This window comes from Entelurus aequoreus, linkage group LG20, assembly GCF_033978785.1.
Source record: "Entelurus aequoreus isolate RoL-2023_Sb linkage group LG20, RoL_Eaeq_v1.1, whole genome shotgun sequence".
Taxonomy (NCBI): domain Eukaryota; kingdom Metazoa; phylum Chordata; class Actinopteri; order Syngnathiformes; family Syngnathidae; genus Entelurus; species Entelurus aequoreus.
The window spans coordinates 35720557-35742333 of record NC_084750.1 but is presented as its reverse complement, the minus strand read 5'-3'; the positions used below and the strand labels follow the sequence as shown (position 1 = coordinate 35742333).

Below are 21777 nucleotides of genomic sequence, written 5' to 3'. Positions count from 1 at the left end.
GATGGACAAAAGCCCAAACAAGGTGGATACAAGCATGTGTGTAGAGCAGTGGTTCTTAACCTTGTTGGAGGTACCGAACCCCACCAGTTTCATATGCACATTCACCGAACCCTTCTTAAGTGAAAAATAAAATATATACACTACCGTTCAAAAGTTTGGCGTCACATTAAAATGTCCTTATTTTTCAATGAAGATAACTTTAAACTAGTCTTAACTTTAAAGAAATACACTCTATACATTGCTAATGTGGTAAATGACTATTCTGGCTGCAAATGTCTGGTTTTTGGTGCAATATCTACATAGGTGTATAGAGGCCCATTTCCAGCAACTATCACTCCAGTGTTCTAATGGTACAATGTGTTTGCTCATTGGCTCAGAAGGCTAATTGATGATTAGAAAACCCTTGTGCAATCATGTTCACACATCTGAAAACACTTTAGCTCGTTACAGAAGCTACAAAACTGACCTTCCTTTGAGCAGATTGAGTTTCCGGAGCATCACATTTGTGGGGTCAATTAAACGCTCAAAATGGCCAGAAAAAGAGAACTTTCATCTGAAACTCGACAGTCTATTCTTGTTCTTAGAAATGAAGGCTCAAACACAAAATTGTTTGGGTGACCCCAAACTTTTGAACGGTAGTGTATATATTTTTTTTTCCATCAAAAATGTTTTTTTTACTAGTGCACAAAATGAACTGTGCATGAACATCACCTTGTTCAAAGAACAAAACCAACACAATGCATGAACTCACACACTTGCAAATCAGATAGAAAATTAGAGGGAACATTGTTTGGGGGTATCCATAATACTTCGACTTAGACTTCCTTTTATTGTCATTCAAATGTTAACTTTACAGTACAGATATGCCAATAGGGAGAAGCTTTTATTTACACGATTGATTGATTGATTGATTGATTGATTGATTGATTGATTGATTGAATGAAACTTTTATTAGTAGATTGCACAGTACAGTACATATTCCGTACAATTGACCACTAAATGGTAACACCCCAATAAGTTTTTCAACTTGTTTAATTAAGTCGGGGTCCACGTTAATCAATTCATGAGTCTGGTGTGTCTTGACCGCTGCGGCGGAGGCTCTGTCGAACCCCTGAGGCCGACTCATCGAACCCATAGGGTTCGATCGAACCCAGGTTAAGAACCACTGGTGTAGAGGGACCATCTAGAGCAGACCTGGGCAAATTAAAGCCCGGGGGCCACATGCGGCCCATTAAGCTTTTCAATCTGGCCCGCCAGACATTCCCAAATAATTGTTTTAGATCTTTAAGATGGAAACTGCAGCTGCCATTATGATTTGCAGTGATGTTTTCAAATGACCGTAAGTCTTGAACTATACAAAGTAGAGATGTCCGATAATATCGGCCGATAAATGCTTTAAAATGAAATATCGGCATCCATCCATCCATCTTCAACCGCTTATCCGGAATCGGGTCGCGGGGACAGCAGCTCCAGCAAAGACCCCCAGACTTCCCTCTCCAGAGCAACATTTGCGACTTCCTCCTGGGGAATCCCGAAGCGTTCCCAGGCCAGAGAGGAGATGTAATCCCCCCATCTGGTCCTTGGCCTGCCGGGGGGCCTCCTCCCAGTGGGACATGCAACGAGGACCTCCCTAGGGAGACGCTCGTGAGGCATCCGCACGAGATGCCCGAACCACCTAAGCTGGCTCCTTTCCAAGCGAAGGAGCAGCGGCTCTACTCCGAGTCTCTCTCGGGTGACTGAACTTCTCACCCTATCTCTAAGGGAGATGCCAGCCACCCTTCTGAGGAAACTCATTTCGGCCGCTTGTATCCGCGATCTTATTCTTTCGGTCATTACCCACACTTCATGACCATAGGTGAGAGTAGGAATGTAGATAGCTCGGTAGACCGAGAGCTTTGCCTTCTGGCTCAGCTCCCGTTTCGTCACAACAGTGCGGCAGAGAGACTGCAATACTGCCCCAGCTGCTCCGATTCTCCGGCTGATTTCCTTCTCCATCTTTCCCTCACTCGTGAACAAGACCCCGAGATACTTAAACTCCTCCACCTGGGACAGAGTCCTGTCCCCTACCCGGACTGTACAAACCATCGGTTTCCTGCTGAGAACCATGGCCTCAGATTTGGAGATGCTGATCCTCATTCCAGCCGCTGAACACTCGGCTGCGAACCGATCCAGTGAGAGCTGAAGGTCACGAACCGAAGGTGCCATCAGGACCACATCATCTGCAAACAGCAGTGACGCAACCTTTAGCCCCCCGAGACGTATACCCTCTCCGCCATGGCCACGACTCCGCCTAGAAATCCTGTCCATGAAAATCACAAACAGGATAGGTGACAGAGCGCAGCCCTGGCGGAGACCAACCCCCACTGGAAACGGATCCGACTTACATCCAAGCACCCGGACACAACTCTCGCTTTGGTTGTACAGAGATTGGATGGCCCTTAGCAGGGTTCCCCTCACTCCGTACTCCCTCAGCACCTCCCACAAGATCTCCCGAGGGACGCGGTCATACGCCTTCTCCAAATCCACAAAACACATGTAGACTGGATAGGCATACTCCCAGGCCCTCTCCAGGATTCCCGCAAGCGTAAAGAGTTGGTCAGTTGTTCCACGACCAGGACGGAATCCACATTGCTCCTCTTGAATCTGAGGTTCGACTATCGGCCGGACCCTCCTTTCCAGTACCTTGGCGTAAACTTTCCCAGGGAGGCTGAGTAGTGTGATACCCCTGTAATTAGCACACACCCTCTGGTCCCCCTTTTTGAAAAGGGGAACCACCACCCCAGTCTGCCACTCCCTCGGCACTGTCCCAGACTTCCACGCAATGTTGAAAAGGCGTATCAACCAAGACAGCCCATCAACACCCAGAGCCTTCAGCATTTCTGGACGGATCTCGTCAACCCCCGGAGCTTTGCCACTGTGGAGTTGTCTAACTACCTCAGTGACTTCACCCCGAGAGATCGACGTCCAACCCCCATCATCCTCAGGCCCTGCTCCTATCAGGGAGGGTGTGTCTGATGTATTTGGGTTCAGGAGTTCCTCAAAGTGCTCTTTCCAACGCCCTACGACTTCCTCACTTGAAGTCAGCAAAGTCCCATCCTTGCCGTACACAGCTTGGATGGTTCCCTGCTTCCCCCTCCTGAGGTGCCGTATGGTCTTCCAGAACAGCTTTGGTGCCGCCCGATAGTCCTTCTCCATGGATTCCCCGAACTGCTCCCACACCCTCTGCTTAGCCTCGTCCACAGCCACGGCCGCTGCCCTTCGGGCCCGTCGGTACCTTGCAACTGCCTCCGGAGTCCCCTGGGATAACATACCCCGGTAGGACTCCTTCTTCAGTCGGACGGCTTCCCTGACCACCACTGTCCACCAGGGTGTTTGAGGGTTACCGCCCCTTGAGGCACCTAAGACCTTCTGGCCACAGCTCGCAGCTGCAGCTTTAGCAATAGAGGCTTTGAACATTGCCCATTCCTGTTCAATGTCCCCAACCTCCACAGGGATGGCAGAGAAGTCCCGCCGGAGGTGGGAGTTGAAGTCCTTCCGGACAGAGGACTCCTCCAAACGTTCCCAGTTCACCCGCACTACGGGGCGGCATGGCATAGTGGGTAGAGCGCCCGTGTCAGAAACCTGAGGTTGCAGGTTCGCTCCCCGCCTCTTACCATGCCGTTGTGTCCTTGGGCAGGACACTTCACCCTTGCCCCCGGTGCCACTCACACCGGTGAATGACTGTTGAATGAATGATAGGTGGTGGTCGGAGGGGCCGTAGGCGCAAATTGGCAGCCACGCTTTCGTCAGTCTACCCCAGGGCAGCTGTGGCTACGAAAGTAGCTTACCACCACCAGGTGTGAATGAATGATGGGTTTTTAACATGTAAAAGCGACTTTGGGTACTTAGAAAAAGCGCTATATAAATCCCAGGTATTATTATTATTATTATTATTACACGCTTGGGTTTGCCAGGTCTGTCCAGAGGTTTCCCCCGCCATCTAACCCAACTCACCACCAGATGGTGATCAGTTGACAGTTCAGCCCCTCTCTTCACCCGAGTGTCCAAAACATACGGCCTCAGATCAGCTGATACGATTACAAAATCGATCATTGATCTTTGGCCTAGGGTGCTCTGGTACCAGGTACACCTATGAGCATCCTTATGCTTGAACATGGTGTTTGTTATCGCAAGTCCGTGACTAGCACAGAAGTCCAATAACAATCCACCACTCAGGTTCAGATCAGACCGTTCCTCCCAATCACGCCAGTCCAAGTATCACTGTCATTGCCCACGTGCGCGTTGAAGTCCCCCAGCAAGACTATGGAATCCCCTGCCGGCGCCCCATACAGGACCCCATGCAAGGTATCCAAGAAGGCTGAATACTCTGAACTCCTGTTTGGTGCGTATGCACAAACAACAGTCAGAGTTTTCCCCCCTCCAACCCTAAGGCGAAGGGAGGCGACCCTCTTGTCCACTGGGGTGAACTCCAACGTACAGGCACTCAGCCGGGGACTCGTGAGTATCCCCACACCCGCCTGTGCCCTCACGCCCTGAGCAACTCCAGAAGTGAACAAGGTCCATCCCTTGTCCAGGAGTGTGGTTTCAGAGCCCTTGCTATGCGTAGAGGTAAGCCCCACCAGATCCAACCGGTAGCGCTCCACCTCTCGCACCAGCTCAGGCTCCTTCCCCACCAGCGTAGAGACGTTCCACGTCCCGAAAGTCAGCCTCTGCTGCCCCGAATTGGTCCGTCCGGAGCCTCCACTTTCACTGCCATCCACTTGGCAGCGCACCCGACCCCACTGGTTCCGACCGAGGGTGGTGGGCCCACGTGGCAGAGAAGATGGTGTGTCCACGTAGCTTCTTCGGGCTGTGCCCGGCCGGGCTCCGTGGCAAGCCCGGCCACCAGGCGCTCGCTGACGAGCCCTACCTCCGGGCCTAGCTCCGGAGGAGGGCCCCGGGCTTCCTCCGGGCCGGGTAACGCATCCTCTTTTAGTGTAGTTCATGCGGGGTATCGTAACCCTGATGGGGGGGGTATTCGGGTACTACACCTTGCCCAAGGGTGACCCGGAACTATGTAAGGCAGGGGCGTTCAACTCCCTGAGGCTTAATACAAGCCCACATACCTATATATATATATATATATATATATATATATATATATATATATATATATATATATATATATATATATATATATATATATATATATATATCGGCATCGTTTTTTTTATTATCGGTATCGTTTTTTTTATTTTTCTTATTTTTTTATTAAATCAACATAAAAAACACAAGATACACTTACAATTAGTGCACCAACCCAAAAAACCTCCCTCCCCCATTTACACTCATTCACACAAAAGGGTTGTTTCTTTCTGTTATTAATATTCTGGTTCCTAGATCTGTTGTGTAGGACTAGATGTTAAAATCCCCTAATGCATACTTGAGACACCTATGCGACTTAGTGGGATGGTCAAGTGAGTGAAGGCATCCTCTGGGTTATCAAGTGGGCGCCCCCCATCCTCAGTGTTTCGCTGATAGGCCCACGACACCTCCAGAGGGTTCAGCAGTGAGTCCCAGCGTCCCAGGATCACTCCCTAGATGGCATCACTCACTTGAAAGCCCAGGTGGAGTCCCTTCGCTTGACCCACAGCCACTGACTCCCCTTTTCAGCGGCTTTTGAGAGGTCTTTCACTGCCTGTCGATGGGCCTTCCCTCGCACTCCCATTTCCCTGAGGAGCCTGGATGTTGAGGTGGCCACGAATCCTCTGGTTCCTACATTATATATCAATATATATCAATACAGTCTGCAAGGGATACAGTCCTTAAGCACACATGATTGTGCGTGCTGCTGGTCCACTAATAGTACTAACCTTTAACAGTTAATTGTACTCATTTTCATTAATTACTAGTTTCTATGTAACTGTTTTTATATTGTTTTACTTTCTTTTTTATTCAAGAAAATGTTTTTAATTTATTTATCTTATTTTATTTTATTAATTTTTAAAAAAAGGACCTTATCTTCACCATACCTGATTGTCCAAATTAGGCATAATAATGTGTTAATTCCACGACTGTATATATCGGTATCGGTAATTAAAGAGTTGGACAATATCGGAATATCGGATATCGGCAAAAAGCCATTATCGGACATCCCTAATACAAAGTATTTCAATGGTTGGAATCTGCACTTTTGCATGATATACTAGTTACTATGGTCATCTAATTAGTTACTATGGTCATCTAATTAGTTACTATGGTAATGTAAGTCACAGCAGCTCAGACGAGGCACCAAGCAGTGTGGGTGGGGAGCGTTTCCACAGAGCGTTTCCAGAGCGGCCAGCCTGAAATGCGGGTGTCAGGGACAGACGTGGAAGGAGATTTTTACAACAAAGTTCTAAAGCTTAGTGATATATCGGATATATCAGATTGTAGATGGTTTTTTTACCCCTTCGCGTTCATATTTTGCTGTGTTTGTTGCATTTTTGTTGCGTTTTGCTTGGTTGTAAAATATGTCGATCGAGAGAGGGTGTGACGTTCATATGTTGTCAATATTCAGTGTTTTATCCTTCATAGTTAATATTGTAAACCCCACATTCTTTATTTTCATGTACATTCTGGGTGTCTCTTTCAGTAAAAAAAATTCCATTCCCAGACACATTTTTGTCTCTAAATTTGGCCCCCGAGTCAAAATAATTGCCCTGCCCTGCATTAGTAGTTACTGGCATGTATGTTTCTATGTATTCTTTCGGGGGGGGGGGGGTTTATTGTTTCTGCGACACCCGCGTCCTGGCATAAAAAGAAAAAAAAAACTGTATTCCTTTATTTTAGTTTTTTTGTTTTTTGTTTTTTCAATGATAAACCACTTAATAGCTTGAACAAGCAAGGAACCCTACATGCAGGGGAACAAATGTAATAATAGCCCCTTCCTGCTCTGTCACTGATAAGAATATAATAGCAAATCTCCCAGGACTTTCTCACAGTATTGCTGTATTTTTCAGACTATAAGGCGCACTTAAAATCCTTTTATTTTCACAAAAATTAACAGTGTGCCTTATAACCTGGTGCGCCTAATGTACGGCATAATTGTGGTTGTGCTTACTGACCTCAAAGCTATTTTATTTGGTACATGGTGTAATGATAAGTGTGACCAGTAGATGGTAGTCATACATAAGAGATACATGTAGACTGCAATATGATGGCAGTAAACAACACCAAAACTTTAAATGTTCCATTGACAATATAGAACATTACACACGGCGCTCAAAAATCTGTCAAAATGTTTTTAGTACGACTTCGGTAAGCTATGAAGCCGCATCGCTTGATGGATTGTGGACGCATTAAACATACGAGTATTATTATGGTGTGTGTATAAGGACCGCAAAATGTCACCTATTAGCAGACATATTCCCTGGCGTTTTATTTTGCAATATTATGCAAAACCAACTTTTCTTACCTTCTGGTACCTGCTGATGTGTATTTGGGATCTGCATAAGTCCTGAAAATGTGTGTGCATCCGCAATTGTAATCTGTGTGATGTCGTAGTCATAAGCTCATTCTTTTTCTCTACCTTCTTACGTGGCATTCATCTTCCACTGTTGCCATTTCTAATAAAGCAGCGTAAAGTTCTTACTTATATCTGTCAGTAGACTGGCTATCAAAGCGCTAAAAACTGTAGTGGGTTTACATAATTCACCCACGGAACTTTAGGTATTAGAGGGTTCGGGTCGGACGGTTTTTCACGGGACACATTTCCGCCGTTGATGTTGCATTATTAAACCACGGATGAGGAGATGCTGCTCCGTTATTGATTTAAGTAAAGTTTGAATGTCATTAAAACAGTTAGCTCCATCTTTTGACACTTCTTCCACTCCCGTCCTTGCACGCTACACCGCTACAACAAAGATGGCGGGGAGAAGACGCTGTCGAAGGTGAGCCACGTAAATAAGACCGCCCACAAAACGGAGCGTCCTGAAGCGACTGTCAGAAAGCGGCTTGAAGATGATCTATAAAACATAATCTATGCAACATTTTGACCAAAGAACCACCATTACATGTTATGTAGACCACAAGGAAGTGTTTTCCATTTATAAAAAAACAATAATAATATGACCCCTTTAATGCGCCTTATAATCTGGTGCGCCTTATATATGAAAATAGACCTGAATAGACCCGCTCATTAGGAGTGCGCCTTTTATTTCGGTGCGCCCTATGGTCAAAAAAATACTGTAAATTTGTTTTAGTATAAAACATGCATTCATTTAAATTCAAGTTTTCTTAAAGAAAAAACAATATATAAAAAATGTTTCACATTAATATAATAAATAAATAATAATACAAAAATATATAGTAATTGTGAAAAAATGTAACAGGAGAGCTCCAAATGAATACTGCTTAGGGCCCCAATTTAGCCAGGGGTGGCCCTGCCTACTTGGTAACATAAAATGCACAAAATCAACCCTGCCACATTTTAGTCTAAAGCAGGGGTGTTCATTTTTTTCCACTGAGAGCCGCACACTGAAAAATCAAAAGATGGGGGCCATTTTGATATGTTTTCATTTTCAAAACAAATACAAACAAATAGATTTTTTTTCAAGCAAAGACACAACCGGCAACAGGGCCGGCCCGTGGCATAGGCCGTACAGGCAAATGCTAAGGGCGCCGTCCATCAGGGGGCGCCACGCCAGTGCCACAAATGTTGGAGGAAAAAAAAAAAAAAAAAGTTGGTACTATTATTTCTAAATACAAAAAATAATCCCACGTTAATTAAAATGCAAAGTAAAGCCTATTTAATAGAAATATTATTTGTTACAACATTACGCCCCCCATCCCCCCGCACGGTGCGCCCCTCCCTTCCCGTATCATGACTCTTACCACATCAAAAAATCAACACAAGACGCCAAAACTGTCAGGTGCCCAGGGAAGAAAAAAGAGAAAAGAAGGAGGAGAAACGAGAAAAAGACAGAGGTAGCAGGTAGGTAACGTTAGCCTACATGAAATTATTTGTCTGTTACAGAATGTGATAGTAACCTGGGTTTTTAGCATTAAGCTAATGTTACATGATTCGGCAATTGCTAATCAATAAATAGCTAGTTCTGTTTTAACGTCGGGTTAATATTGTGGAGGGGGCTAAATTGTTATGGAAAATAATAATGTAACGTTAGGTAATTACAGTACTCCCACCTTACATTCCTCAGGGACATTTGTATTAGATCTTTTAAGCAGGTGTTTTTTGTTTACATTGTTATTGCCTTCTGGTTAGCTAATGTTTGCCCTGCAGGTTATAGTCACTTTTCCACCCCTTTATATATTAGGTATAGTTGTAAGCCTAGTTGTTAAAGTGCACATCATTAATGTTAATTAAGCAATATCACATGAGAGGGAATGCTATTTTTTAATTTGAGCACTGCTGTGATTCGGTTAAAGATAATCATAACATAACATTCTCATATAATATGTTAATTTGCTTTCTTTAAGTAAAAAAAAAAGGTCAAAGACAAAGCTATTCGGTTTCTTGTGAGTATATACACTTCACTGCCGATGTGGGGGGGGGGGGGGGCGCCACCTAAAATCTTGCCTAGGGCGCCAGATTGGTTAGGGCCAGGCCTGACCGGCAAGATTTCAACTATTTCTTACTATATAATATATATATATACTTACCTGTTTGCTATTTATTACACTTTTTTAGTTTTTTGTTTTTGTTTTTTGTTTTTTGACGTAAAAGTATTTTGAAACGGGCCACAGATCTAGCTGTGGCACACACCTGGTCCAAGGATGTACTGTAGAAGCGCTTGTATTTGGAATGCACACAATGGCCGCCCTTTGTAAAATGGGGTACCAATACCCCAGTCTGTCCATCCAGAAGCACTATCCCCGATTTAGCCCAGATTTTGCAAATCGATTCCACCGAGACAGCCCCACCGCATCCCAAGCCTCGAGGAACGGGGCCTGGAGCTCAACCACCCCTGGGGCCTGCTACCTCTGAGCTTTTTAGCTTTTTCTTTCTTTTTTTTTTTTTTAGCAACCTCAGCTCACCTCTGACTCCCCAGACTTTCTTGTAAGATGAGTAGGTGGGATTGAGGAGGACTTTGAAGTATTTTCCCGATCCATAATGTCCCGGGTCAAGGTCACCATCTCCACCATTTACAATGTTGATGATGCACCGCTTATTTTATGCATTGGTTTGTTTGACAGTGACAATGTACATGAATCTACATTGATGCAAATGCAGCAGAAATAGCCAAAAGGCTATTTTTCATCTGTTGTCCCTGTTTTCACACAGCGGGGCTGCCGGATGGTTGACCAAAATCTCCACATAGTTATTCGGAAGTCATTCCTATTAAATAGCCTTACCTTTCGTTTTTATTTTGTTTTTTAACCGGAGATGTCCGATAATATCGGACTGCCGATATTATCGGCCGATAAATGCTTTAAAATGTAATATCGGAAATGATCAGTATCGGTTTCAAAAAGTAAAATGTATGACTTTTTAAAAGGTAGCTGTACGGAGTGGTACACGGACGTAGGGAGAAGTACAGAGCAGTTGCGTCTCCCAGTCATACTTGCCAACCCTCCCCATTTTCCCGGGAGACTCCCGAATTTCAGTGCCCCTCCCGAAAATCTCCCGGGGCAACCATTCTCCCGAATTTCTCCCGATTTCCACCCAGACAACAATATTGGGGGCGTGCCTTAAAGGCAATGCCTTTGCGTGCCGGCCCAATCACATAATGTCTACGGCTTTTCACACACACACAAGTGAATGCAATGCATACTTGGTCAACAGCCATACAGGTCACACTGAGGGTGCCCGTATGAACAACTTTAACACTGTTACAAATATGCGCCACACTGTGAACCCACACCAAACAAGAATGATAAACACATTTTGGGAGAACATCCGCACCGTAACACAACATAAACACAACAGAACAAATACCCAGAACCCCTTGCAGCACTAAGTCTTCCAGGACGCTACAATATACACCCCCCGCTACCCCATACACCAAATTAATCACAGTGCTGGTTTGTTTCAACCACATGTATAATTGTTATACTACTCAACCCAACTTGATGTGCCAAATGAACTACAATATATCCAAATGGTTTTTTTTATTTACAAATATGCCAGATGAATTCAGCACATAACAGTCTAATTAATAAGAAAATAGATTACAATACCAATATCTATAAAACTGTTTAACTAAAAACATATAACAAAATACATGCTCCGTCAATTATTTTGCTTCAGTACGGTTCAGACTAGCAGTAATACACTTGAATTGCTTCGCCGAATTGGCGACACGCTCGGTCATATTTTGATGATTTCTTGATTTAAATCAATGAATATCATCCAAGTCTTCAATTCAGCACTGTCTTTCACACTAATTGTCTTCCTTCCCATGCTTGGAAAAAAAACAGTTTTGTCGATTTCTAGCTTTAAGCTAATGCTAACGAGTAAGACCGGACGTTTTGGTCCGATCTTACGGTGTTCACTGGGACATTTGCTTGTCCAGCCAATGGCGGGGAATAATTTTAACAACGTTTTCTGCTTGCAATTGTTGAATATTTGTTGGTCGTGTGATGTGTGATGAGCCAAGAAGACGCCAACGAGGAATTGTCGAACAAAAAGCTTTATTTGTTTCAGCGAGCCTCGGACTGGAACTGCAGCTTCCAGGACAAAGAGTATGGGCCTGATTACTCTTCTGCTGTCCTCTCGGGCCATTGTCCTTAAATACCTTTTACAAGAAGACCCCCACTCTTCGTAACTCTAGTCTTGGAGCCGGCCAGTCTGGACAAAGCCCAGTTTGTTGCTTGGCCGGTCAACCTATTTCCTCTGATCGGTTTGAGTCGGTTGACATCCGACCCCTATCCTCTACTCCTACTTGTGAGGGCTTCCTACTAGATGTTGCTAATGTCTTTACACTTCCTCCTAAAATCCAGCAGCTGCTATCCTTTAAGTTCCCCAACGACATCATATTGAACCCTATGGGTTAGGAATGGAATGGCACTTAAAGTTCATATGTGAGTCAAGGCAGGTGGCCAAATACTTTTGGCAATATAGTGTATCTAAGGCCATATTTCCTTAATAGGATAATCCTCTAAAGCAGGGGTCCCCAGACTACGGCCCGCGGGCCGAATCCGGCCCACCAGTATTTGAAAAATTATTTTTTTTATCTGTCCTTTCTAATCCATTTTTTACCGCTTGTTACTCTCGGTGTCTCCTAGCCACTCAGGTAAATCATATTGTCTAAAAATGCATTTTCCCATCGATAACATGAAATCATTGCGTTCGATATACCGGTATTAGTATAGTACCGCGATACTAATAAATTAGTATCGGTACTATACCGCCTCTGAAAAGTACCGGTCCGCCCCCACACATGAGGACTTTGAATATGACCAATGTATGATCTGTAACTACTTGGTATCGGATTGATACCCACATTTGTGGTATCATCCAAAACTAATGTAAAGTATCAAACAACAGAAGAATAAGTAGTGTAGATAGAAGAGAAAGTAAGCAGATATTAACAGTAAATCATCAAGTAGATTAATAATAAATTTTCGACCACTTGTCCTTAATAATATTGACAAAATAATAGAATGGAAAATGACACAATATGTTACCGCATATGTCAGCAGACTAAATTAGGAGGCTTTGCTTGCTTACTTACTAATAAAAGACAAGTTGTCTTGTATGTTCACTATTTTCTTTAAGGACAAACTTGCAATAAGAAACATATTTAATGTACCGTGAGATTTTTTGTTAAAATAAAGCCAATAATGCAATTTTTTGGGGTCCCCTTAATTTAGAAAAGTACCGAAAAGTATCGAAATAATTTTGGTACTGGTACCAAAATATTGGTATCGGGACAACACTAATATATATATATATATATATATATATATATATATATATATATATATATATATATATATATATATATATATATATATACATATATATATATATGTATATATATATATATATATATATATATATATATATATATATATATATATATATATACATATATATATATATATATATATGTACAGCCCGGCCCCCAGCCAAATTTTTTTAACCCAATGCGGCCCCTGAGTCAAAAAGTTTGGGGACCCTTGCTCTAAAGGATTTTGTGACCAAATACAAATGCATGCTAGTTCACAATCATCTCAGAAAACTGCACACGGCATAATTTACCACACAATTTAACGCATTACAATTAGCAGAGAGACTTTGGAGCACTCTTAATTTGAGGTACCACTGTACTGGATTATTTGAAAAATGTACTAAAAGATCTAATATACAATTATTCATCATTCAGATTAAAACATTCAGCTCAATAATAACAATAGTAAAAGGTCTAGTGTCCATTTTTTAACGCGTGTGTATGCCGATAGTAACGAGCTGTCCTTGAGGCCGTCAGCTCAACTTGCAAGAATAGTAGTTTGAAGAAACTTAACTTTGCCAGTTTGGACTCCCCCTCCTGGCCCATCAATTCTTACACTGCTTCCAGTATTTCATGTCCGAGATAAAGAATGTATTGAAGCAGACATCGATGACCTCAAGCAGTTCGACGTGTTCCAAAGCCTACCCGGCGATGATCACAAAGGCTCGAGATGCATGCTGATGATCATTTCCCAGTGCCAGGGTATAGATTCGCAGACGAAGAAAACTCATCGTCAATCCAATCTTCTAAAAGACAAAGAAAAATAAAACACAAAGACGTCTTTACTGCTCCCTTTCCTTTTGTTTCAAAGATCAACAAAAATGCATGGCTAATGAAATAAGAGATACCACAATAAGCACGCACCGGCCATCATTTATGCTCACAAAAAATAATAAAGCACAGAAAGCCACAAAAGACATGAAAGCTGTTGAAAAATGGAGGAAATATTTCAGAAGAATTTATACAAACAAAAAAATGCAGTCAACTCCATGAATACCTAAATTATAGCACACTGTCAAACTATGACTAGCAATGCAAACTTGATATACTTTTGTTAAGAAAAAATGTAATTTACTTATACATATTTCTACAAGATACAGTACAGGCCAAAAGTTTGGACACACCTCCTCATTCAATGTGTTTTCTTTATTTTCATGACTATTTATTTACATTGTAGATTGTCACTGAAGGCGTCAAAACTATGAATGAACACATGCGGAGTTACGTGCTTAACAAAAAAAGGTGAAATAACTGAAAACATGTTTTATATTAAAGTTTCTTCAAAATAGCCACCCTTAATAATCAGTAATCAGAGCAAAGGGTTGCTATTTTGAAGAAACTAGAATATAAAACATGTTTTCAGTTATTTCACCTTTTTTTGTTAAGTACATAACTCCACATGTGTTCATTCATAGTTTTGATGCCTTCAGTGACAAGCTACAATGTAAATAGTCATGAAAATAAAGAAAACGCATTGAATGAGAAGGTGTGTCCAAACTTTTGGCCTGTACTTTATGTCGAAATGTTAATGAAAAAGTTGTCCGAAAAGAATGTAAACAAAAATAACAATGAAGTATTTAGTTAATATATTAATTATTTAATTCAGAAAGTTGGCAGACAACCATCAGAATTTAATAGAAGCTAACAAGCTCATTGTTGTGTGAACATCTGATTTAGCGTTACAAAATACAGAGAAAACTCTTCTATGCTTATCAAATGTTCCATATTTTTTGGGCTTTAGAGTGCACCCAGCAATCTTTAGAAGAAATTGATATTCGTACATATATTAGCCTCACTGGACCATAAGTAGCAGATACATCCCGGTACGAAATATTTTGTACATATTGTTTCCAAAGGGTGCCTGTAACACGGCAGTAAAACAGCGTCAAGAAGTCATCGTCATGGACCCGCTAGCTGCGGAAGCTAGCTCTCCAATCAGCTAAACATACTCAATAACTCCATGATCACGTTTTTGGTGAATTTCCGAAACTGAAACATTACAAAAAAAATGTAATTGTAAGTTAGTGACACTAACACAGGCACTTGTAAATGTGTTAACTTATCTGTTAATGCTAACAATGCTTACTTGATTACTGTACAGTACGATATCACTTACAAGTATGTATGGAAACACTCCTACAGACATCAGACAAAGGGCGGTTTTGTTAGAATGAAATAGTTGTAGTTATATTGTAAAACTTACAAACGTTGCTTGAAGTGATTAATATTGAATCCTTTTGAGCAGAAACGCTATGAACGGTTATACATCTGGTTCAAAGTACGCAACACAATGAGCTAACTTGTCCAAAAGATGGCACAATAGCACAAAGAATAACACACCTTTTAAGTTTCTGTGTCTGTGTTCCATGAAAAAAATGTGTTGAATATAAAACATTGTTCTGCCATTTGAGTACTGGCGAGCGATCTTTGAATCCGGGAACATATCCTTCGCGGATTTGTTGAAAACATCCGCAAATGAGAACGGGATGTTGCTTGCAGCTATCAGCATAGCCATCTTTGTCTCTGGCCATGACTGTCTCTTCTTCGTTCTTCTGTTTCGTCTCTGTTATGTTTTTGGACATTACTACTTGCCGCAGTTTTGAAGCGATGCATGATGGGAATCCGGATGTTGTGTGTCAGTGTATTAACGTGGCTGGAATAAACACACGCTGAGAAATAGCTCCGTGCCAGCCTACTTTATGGGTTATACATAAACCTATGGATAATGGAGACATATATAATAGTCTCCTTTTCAGGTGAGAGAGTACGCTAAAGGCAGTAGCCTTTAAGGCACGCCCCCAATATTGTTGTCTGGCTGGAAATCGGGAGAAATTCGGCAGAATGGTTGTCCCGGGAGATTTTCGGGAGAGGCACTGAAATTCGGCAGTCTCCCGGAAAATTCGGGAGGGTTGGCAAGTATGGCCTTGATGTTGCCAGGGAGTGAGGTGTACCAACATACACATGGCACAGCCACACTGGCTGGCCCGCCTTGAGCAAACTGTGTACTGAATAAGGAAAGTGACTGGAAACCTGTCCTAAACTGGTCCTAAACATTTGGTTGCGTGGTTAATTTGTTTTGTTTACACTTAGGGAACTTTTTCGTCTGTCTGTTTCTCCAGGGTGCAGTGATCACGCCAGCCATGGACCACACAATGTCCATGCAGCCTGCCAGCATGATGGCACCCCTCACCCAACAAATGAACCATCTGTCCCTGGGTACCACAGGAAGTGTGAGTACTTCTTCACATGTTCCCGTCAGGTCTTCCTTTGTACTACTTGATATATAAATTTGGACTAGATCAGTATTATCATCAGAATTAATATTGTTTAACCTTACTGGTGGCTTAGAACTGGACTGCATCATACTGGGAGCTCTACCCCGCATTAGTAGAATTTTTAAAAAAAAAGTCCTAAATCCCCAATCACTTGTTTCTTATCCTATTTCTGACATTTCCTGAAAGTTTAATCAAAATCAGCCCCGAATCTTTTAAAGCTATCTATAGCGGAACAAAGGACATGGAATGATTCTTCTTGTCAGTCATTCACTGTTTGTGTCTCTGCGGGTAAAGGCAGGGCGGCACAGAAGTTGAAGTTTGTAACATAAACGTAAGGTAACAAGGTAGAAATGATCCATATCACCCCCCAAATGTAATCACTTGTTTCTTGTCCCATTTTGTACATTTCCTGAAAGGTAAATGAAAATCCAGCTGTAACTCTTTGAGCTATCCATAGCGGAATGAAAGAAACGGAGTGAACCCTCTTGACAGTCATCCACTGTCGTTGGCAGGTCAATTCCGATTTGTTTGCCCATATGTGACTTGTATCAGATGTTTTCATGTCATTGTGAACAGTACAATGCGGATTTTTTCAAATACAACACAGGCCTGTTTCATATATGTCTATATATCAGATAAGTACCGTATTTTTCGGACTATAAGGCGCACTTAAAATCCTTTCGTTTTCTCAAAAATCGACAGTGCGCCTTTTAACTCGGTGCGCCTAATGTACGGAATAATTCTGGTTGTGCTTACGGACCTCGAAGCAACTTTATTTGGTACATGGTTTACTGTTAAGTGTGACCAGTAGATGGTAGTCACACATAAGAGATACGTGTAGACTGCGATATGACGGCAGTAAACAACACCAAAACTTTAAATGTTCCATTGAAAATAAAGAACATTACACACGGCACGCAAAAACCTTTCAAAATGTTTTAGTACGACTTTGAAGCCTGCACCGCTTGATGGATTGTCGGCCCATTACGGCTACCGTAGTCAGAGATACAAGTATTACTATGGTGTGTGTATGATGACCGCAAAATGGCACCCAATCTGGCGTTTTGTTTTACAATATTATGCAAAACCAACTTGTCTTACCTTCTGGTACCTGCTGGTGTGTATTTGAGATCTGCATAAGTCCTGAAAATTTGCGCACGTCTGCAACTTTAGTCCGTGCTGATACCGTAGTCGTTAAGCTTCTTCTTTTTCTCTATCTTCTTGTTATGGGACATTCATCCTCCGCTGTTGCCATTTGTAATATAAAGTAGTGTAAAGTTCTTACTTATACACTACCGTTCAAAAGTTTGGGGTCACCCAAACAATTTTGTGGAATAGCCTTCATTTCTAAGAACAAGAATAGACTGTCGAGTTTCAGATGAAATTTCTCTTTTTCTGGCCATTTTGAGCGTTTAATTGACCCCACAAATGTGATGCTCCAGAAACTCAATCCGCTCAAAGGAAGGTCAGTTTTGTAGCTTCTGTAACGAGCTAAACTGTTTTCAGATGTGTGAACATGATTGCACAAGGGTTTTCTAATCATCAGTTAGCCTTCTGAGCCAATGAGCAAACACATTGTACCATTAGAACATTGGAGTGATAGTTGCTGGAAATGGGCCTCTCTACACCTATGTAGATATTGCACCAAAAACCAGACATTTGCAGCTAGAATAGTCATTTACCACATTAGCAATGTATAGAGTGTATTTCTTTCAAGTAAAGACTAGTTTAAAGTTATCTTAATTGAAAAGTACAGTGCTTTTCCTTCAAAAATAAGGACATTTCAATGTGACCCCAAAACTTTTGAACGGTAGTGTATCTGTCAGTAAACTCGCCATGAAAGCGCTAAAACATACCGGTGTAGTGAGTTTACATTATTTACCCAAGGAACTTTAGTTATTAGCGAGTTCCTGTCGGACAGTTTTTCACGGGACACATTTCCGGCATTGATGTTGCATTAGTGAGCCACGGATGAGGAGATGCTGCTCCGTTATTGATTTAAGTAAAGTCTGAATGTCATTAAAACAGTTATCTCCATCTTTTGACACTTCCCCCACTCCCGTCCTTGCACGCTACACCGCTACAACAAAGATGACGGGGAGAAGACGCTGTTGAAGGTGAGCCACGTAAATAAGACGGCCCACAAAACGGCGCATCTTGAAGCATAATCTATACAACATTTTGACCAAAGAACCACTATTACATGTTATGTAGACCACAAGGAAGCGTTTTACATTTAGAAAAAAATTTGAATATGACCCCTTTAATGCGCCTTATAATCCGGTGCGCCTTTTCTATGAAAAAAGACTTGAATAGACGCGCTCATTGGCAGCGCCCTATGGTCCAGAAAATACAGTATGTGATGGGACTGCAGCCTGAACCATCGGGTGGCGTTTATCCGACCAAGACATCATTAAAAAGCGATAAGCCTCATAATTATTTGTCAAAATACAGCTGCAAAATAAACACTTGACAAATCAGCAGAAAACAGGCAAAAATAATATGTTTTAGGAACTCAATGTTCCTTCACTCCTGCGTCTCCGACTGCTCGCCAACATGCTCTTCAGAGTAGACATGAGAGCAAACGTCCCACAAACTGAGCGAGCCAAAATGCTTGCCCTCTTCCTTTTTAATCGTCTACACGCAAATGTTTGATTCCGAAAATGTTGATTTTGATTGCAAAAAATCTATGAAATTGCCACAAATCAACAGGAGTGAGACCTAATAGAGTTGGAGCCATGTTTACTTCTGTAAACACTGCAGCACGTATGACGTCATATCAGGGTCAGTTTGTGTTCACATTTAGACATCGCATTATTTCGGTAATGTAAGTGACTAAATAAAAGATCGGACTTGACGAAAAAATCCGAATTGGACGTCTTACTCTGCAGTGTGAACGTACACTACCGTTCAAAAGTTTGGGGTCACATTGAAATGTCCTTATTTTTGAAGGAAAAGCACTGTACTTTTCAATGAAGATAACTTTAAACTAGTCTTAACTTTAAAGAAATACACTCTATACATTGCTAATGTGGTAAATGTCTATTCTAGCTGCAAATGTCTGGTTTTTGGTGCAATATCTACATAGGTGTATAGAGGCCCATTTCCAGCAACTATCACTCCAGTGTTCTAATGGTACAATGTGTTTGCTCATTGGCTCAGAAGGCTAACTGATGATTAGAAAACCCTTGTGCAATCATGTTCACACATCTGAAAACAGTTTAGCTCGTTACAGAAGCTACAAAACTGACCTTCCTTTGAGCAGATTGAGTTTCTGGAGCATCACGTGTGGGATCAATTAAACGCTCAAAATGGCCCGAAAAAGAGAACTTTCATCTGAAACTCGACAGTCTATTCCACAAAATTGTTTGGGTGACCCCAAACTTTTGAACGGTAGTGTAAGTTCACGGAAAATAATGCAAAACACACCTAAACTGCAAATAAAATGGAAAAAGAAACATTTAACATCACTTCTACCACTTTTAAGATGACAATTATCGAAGAAGGAGTAGGCAAAAGTCACACGGACGCCACCTTTTGTCACGTGGGGGTCGCATGTTACTGCGGGGGTTGTTCTCCCAGGATGCAGACGGACAACTCTGGACGAAGCGTGCAGGTAGGAATATGATGTATTGTCATAACTCCTACACCAGGGGTCGGCAACCCGCGGCTCCGGAGCCGCATGCGGCTCCTTGACCACTCTGATGCGGCTCAGCTACATACATGCCGACCCCCCCCCGATTTTCCCAGGAGATTTATGGATCTCAGTGTCCCTCATAGATTACTCCGAGGGAAAAAATAATCCTATTTACACTCTAATTACTAAATAAAGGGCGTGCCCTAATTGCACTGCAGTAATTGTCCTCTATAGCATTTACATACAGCGTGCCAGTCCAGCCACATGTTGCATGTTGTTATTACTTGCACACACAGGAGACAGCAAAGCATACTTACTCATCAGCCACACAGCTTACACTGACGGTAGCCGTATCAAACAACTTTAACATTGTTACGTAACAAATATGCGCCACACTGTGAACCCACACCAAAAAAGAATGAAAAACACATTTCTGGAGAACATCCCACCGTAACACAACATAAACACAACACAACCATTACCCAGAATCCCATGCAGCCCTAACTCTTCCGGTCTACATTATACACCCCTGCTACCACCAAATCCCCCCACACATCAACCCCCCCCCCCTCTCCGTGCGTTGGTTGAGCAGAAGAGTTAGGGCTGCATGGGATTCTGGGTATTGGTACCGTCAGTGTAAGATGTGTGGCTGCTGAGTTAGTACGCCTTGCTGTCACTTACGTGAGCAAGCTGAAATTGCATTCTACGTGTGATCGAGCAGGTACACTGTTAGGGCAGACTGTAGAGGGCGCCAAATGCAGTGTCATCACGCTCTGATATTCGGAAGTCTCCCGGGAAAAATGAGAGGGTTGGCAAGTATGACGCTATCAAGCGCCATTCATTCAAAACTCGCGGGCTGCACTAACATCAAATTTCCACATTAAAGTGTGTGCCGGTGCGTGTGTCGTATACCCCTAGTTAACATAGCACAAAGCGTTTAAGCTTTGTATGCGGTGTTTTTCATTTTAAATGTTAAAAATTTTTTTGTGGCTCCCATTACTTTCTTTAATTTGTGAAACTTGCCAAAATGGCTCTTTGAGTGGTAAAGGTTGCCGACCCCTGTCCTACACAATACAAACAGACAGGAAACAAACAAAAGAGAAGCGGGCCGATCGCACGGGAAGCTAAGGCAACTACTTAGGGCAGGAATTGAGAATAGGAAGAAACCAAAGTAACTTGTTGCATACTGCAAATAAGGAAGTCAGACCAAGCGTGGTGCACAACGTGAATAAATAGCTCTCTGATTAGCAGCAGGTGAGCGTGCCGAACACTAATCAGAGGCAGGTGAAACCAATCAGCACCCATGGTAACCAAAACAAACCCCGGGGTGGTCAAAACAGGAACTCAGGGAGTCCCAAACTAAACAGAACATGACTCAACAAAACATGATCCGGGCCACGGATCATGACACCTTTGAGTTTGTTCTTGAATTTAAAAGTGTTTCTGACCTTTTCTGACCCCCAAGAGCTTTGGGCTTATTTTGCAGTCGTACTCAATAGCTGGGGAAGAATAACATCCAGGTAAGGTAGTTAAGTGCAAGCTAGTTTTGCAATAAAGACACGTTTTGAGAGTGAGTTACCAAAGCGTGTGATCCTTTTTTTGGGCACCCGATTCCAAAGAATGGTACGTGGAAAAACTGACAAGTTTGTTACACGTAATGTTGGGCCGTACAATAACCCAGATAGTATACAAAAAAAGATTTCCATCAAAAAACAAATCCTGAGAAGCGAGTTACCACTCTACATTGCTTGCTTTCACCACCAGTAACTTGATGATTTTCCACCTTGAACAGATTTCCTGCAAAACTTTACAGAGCGGCTTTACCGTCACCCTTTATTTCTGTTTCCCCACCCTTTGGCTCTCGAACACGTGCTAAATCACTAAATTGCGAAACGTATCACTCCATCAATTTTCTCACTCTCACACACACCAC

The 21777-nt window shown here is 42.4% G+C and overlaps 2 protein-coding genes across 3 annotated transcripts in view; both read left to right on the top strand.

The window, feature by feature from the left end:
- The window catches only part of tgfbr2b (transforming growth factor beta receptor 2b), a 306567-nt gene that overhangs the window by 51276 nt on the left and 233514 nt on the right, over window positions 1-21777 (top strand). The gene's annotated exons all lie outside the window — the stretch shown is intronic.
- The window catches only part of rbms3 (RNA binding motif, single stranded interacting protein), a 589803-nt gene that overhangs the window by 502896 nt on the left and 65130 nt on the right, over window positions 1-21777 (top strand). For both annotated transcript variants that reach the window (XM_062030027.1, XM_062030026.1), the window contains exon 10: window positions 16052-16162. In XM_062030027.1, coding sequence (XP_061886011.1) covers window positions 16052-16162 — 111 coding nt within the window. The remainder of the gene's footprint in view (window positions 1-16051; window positions 16163-21777) is intronic.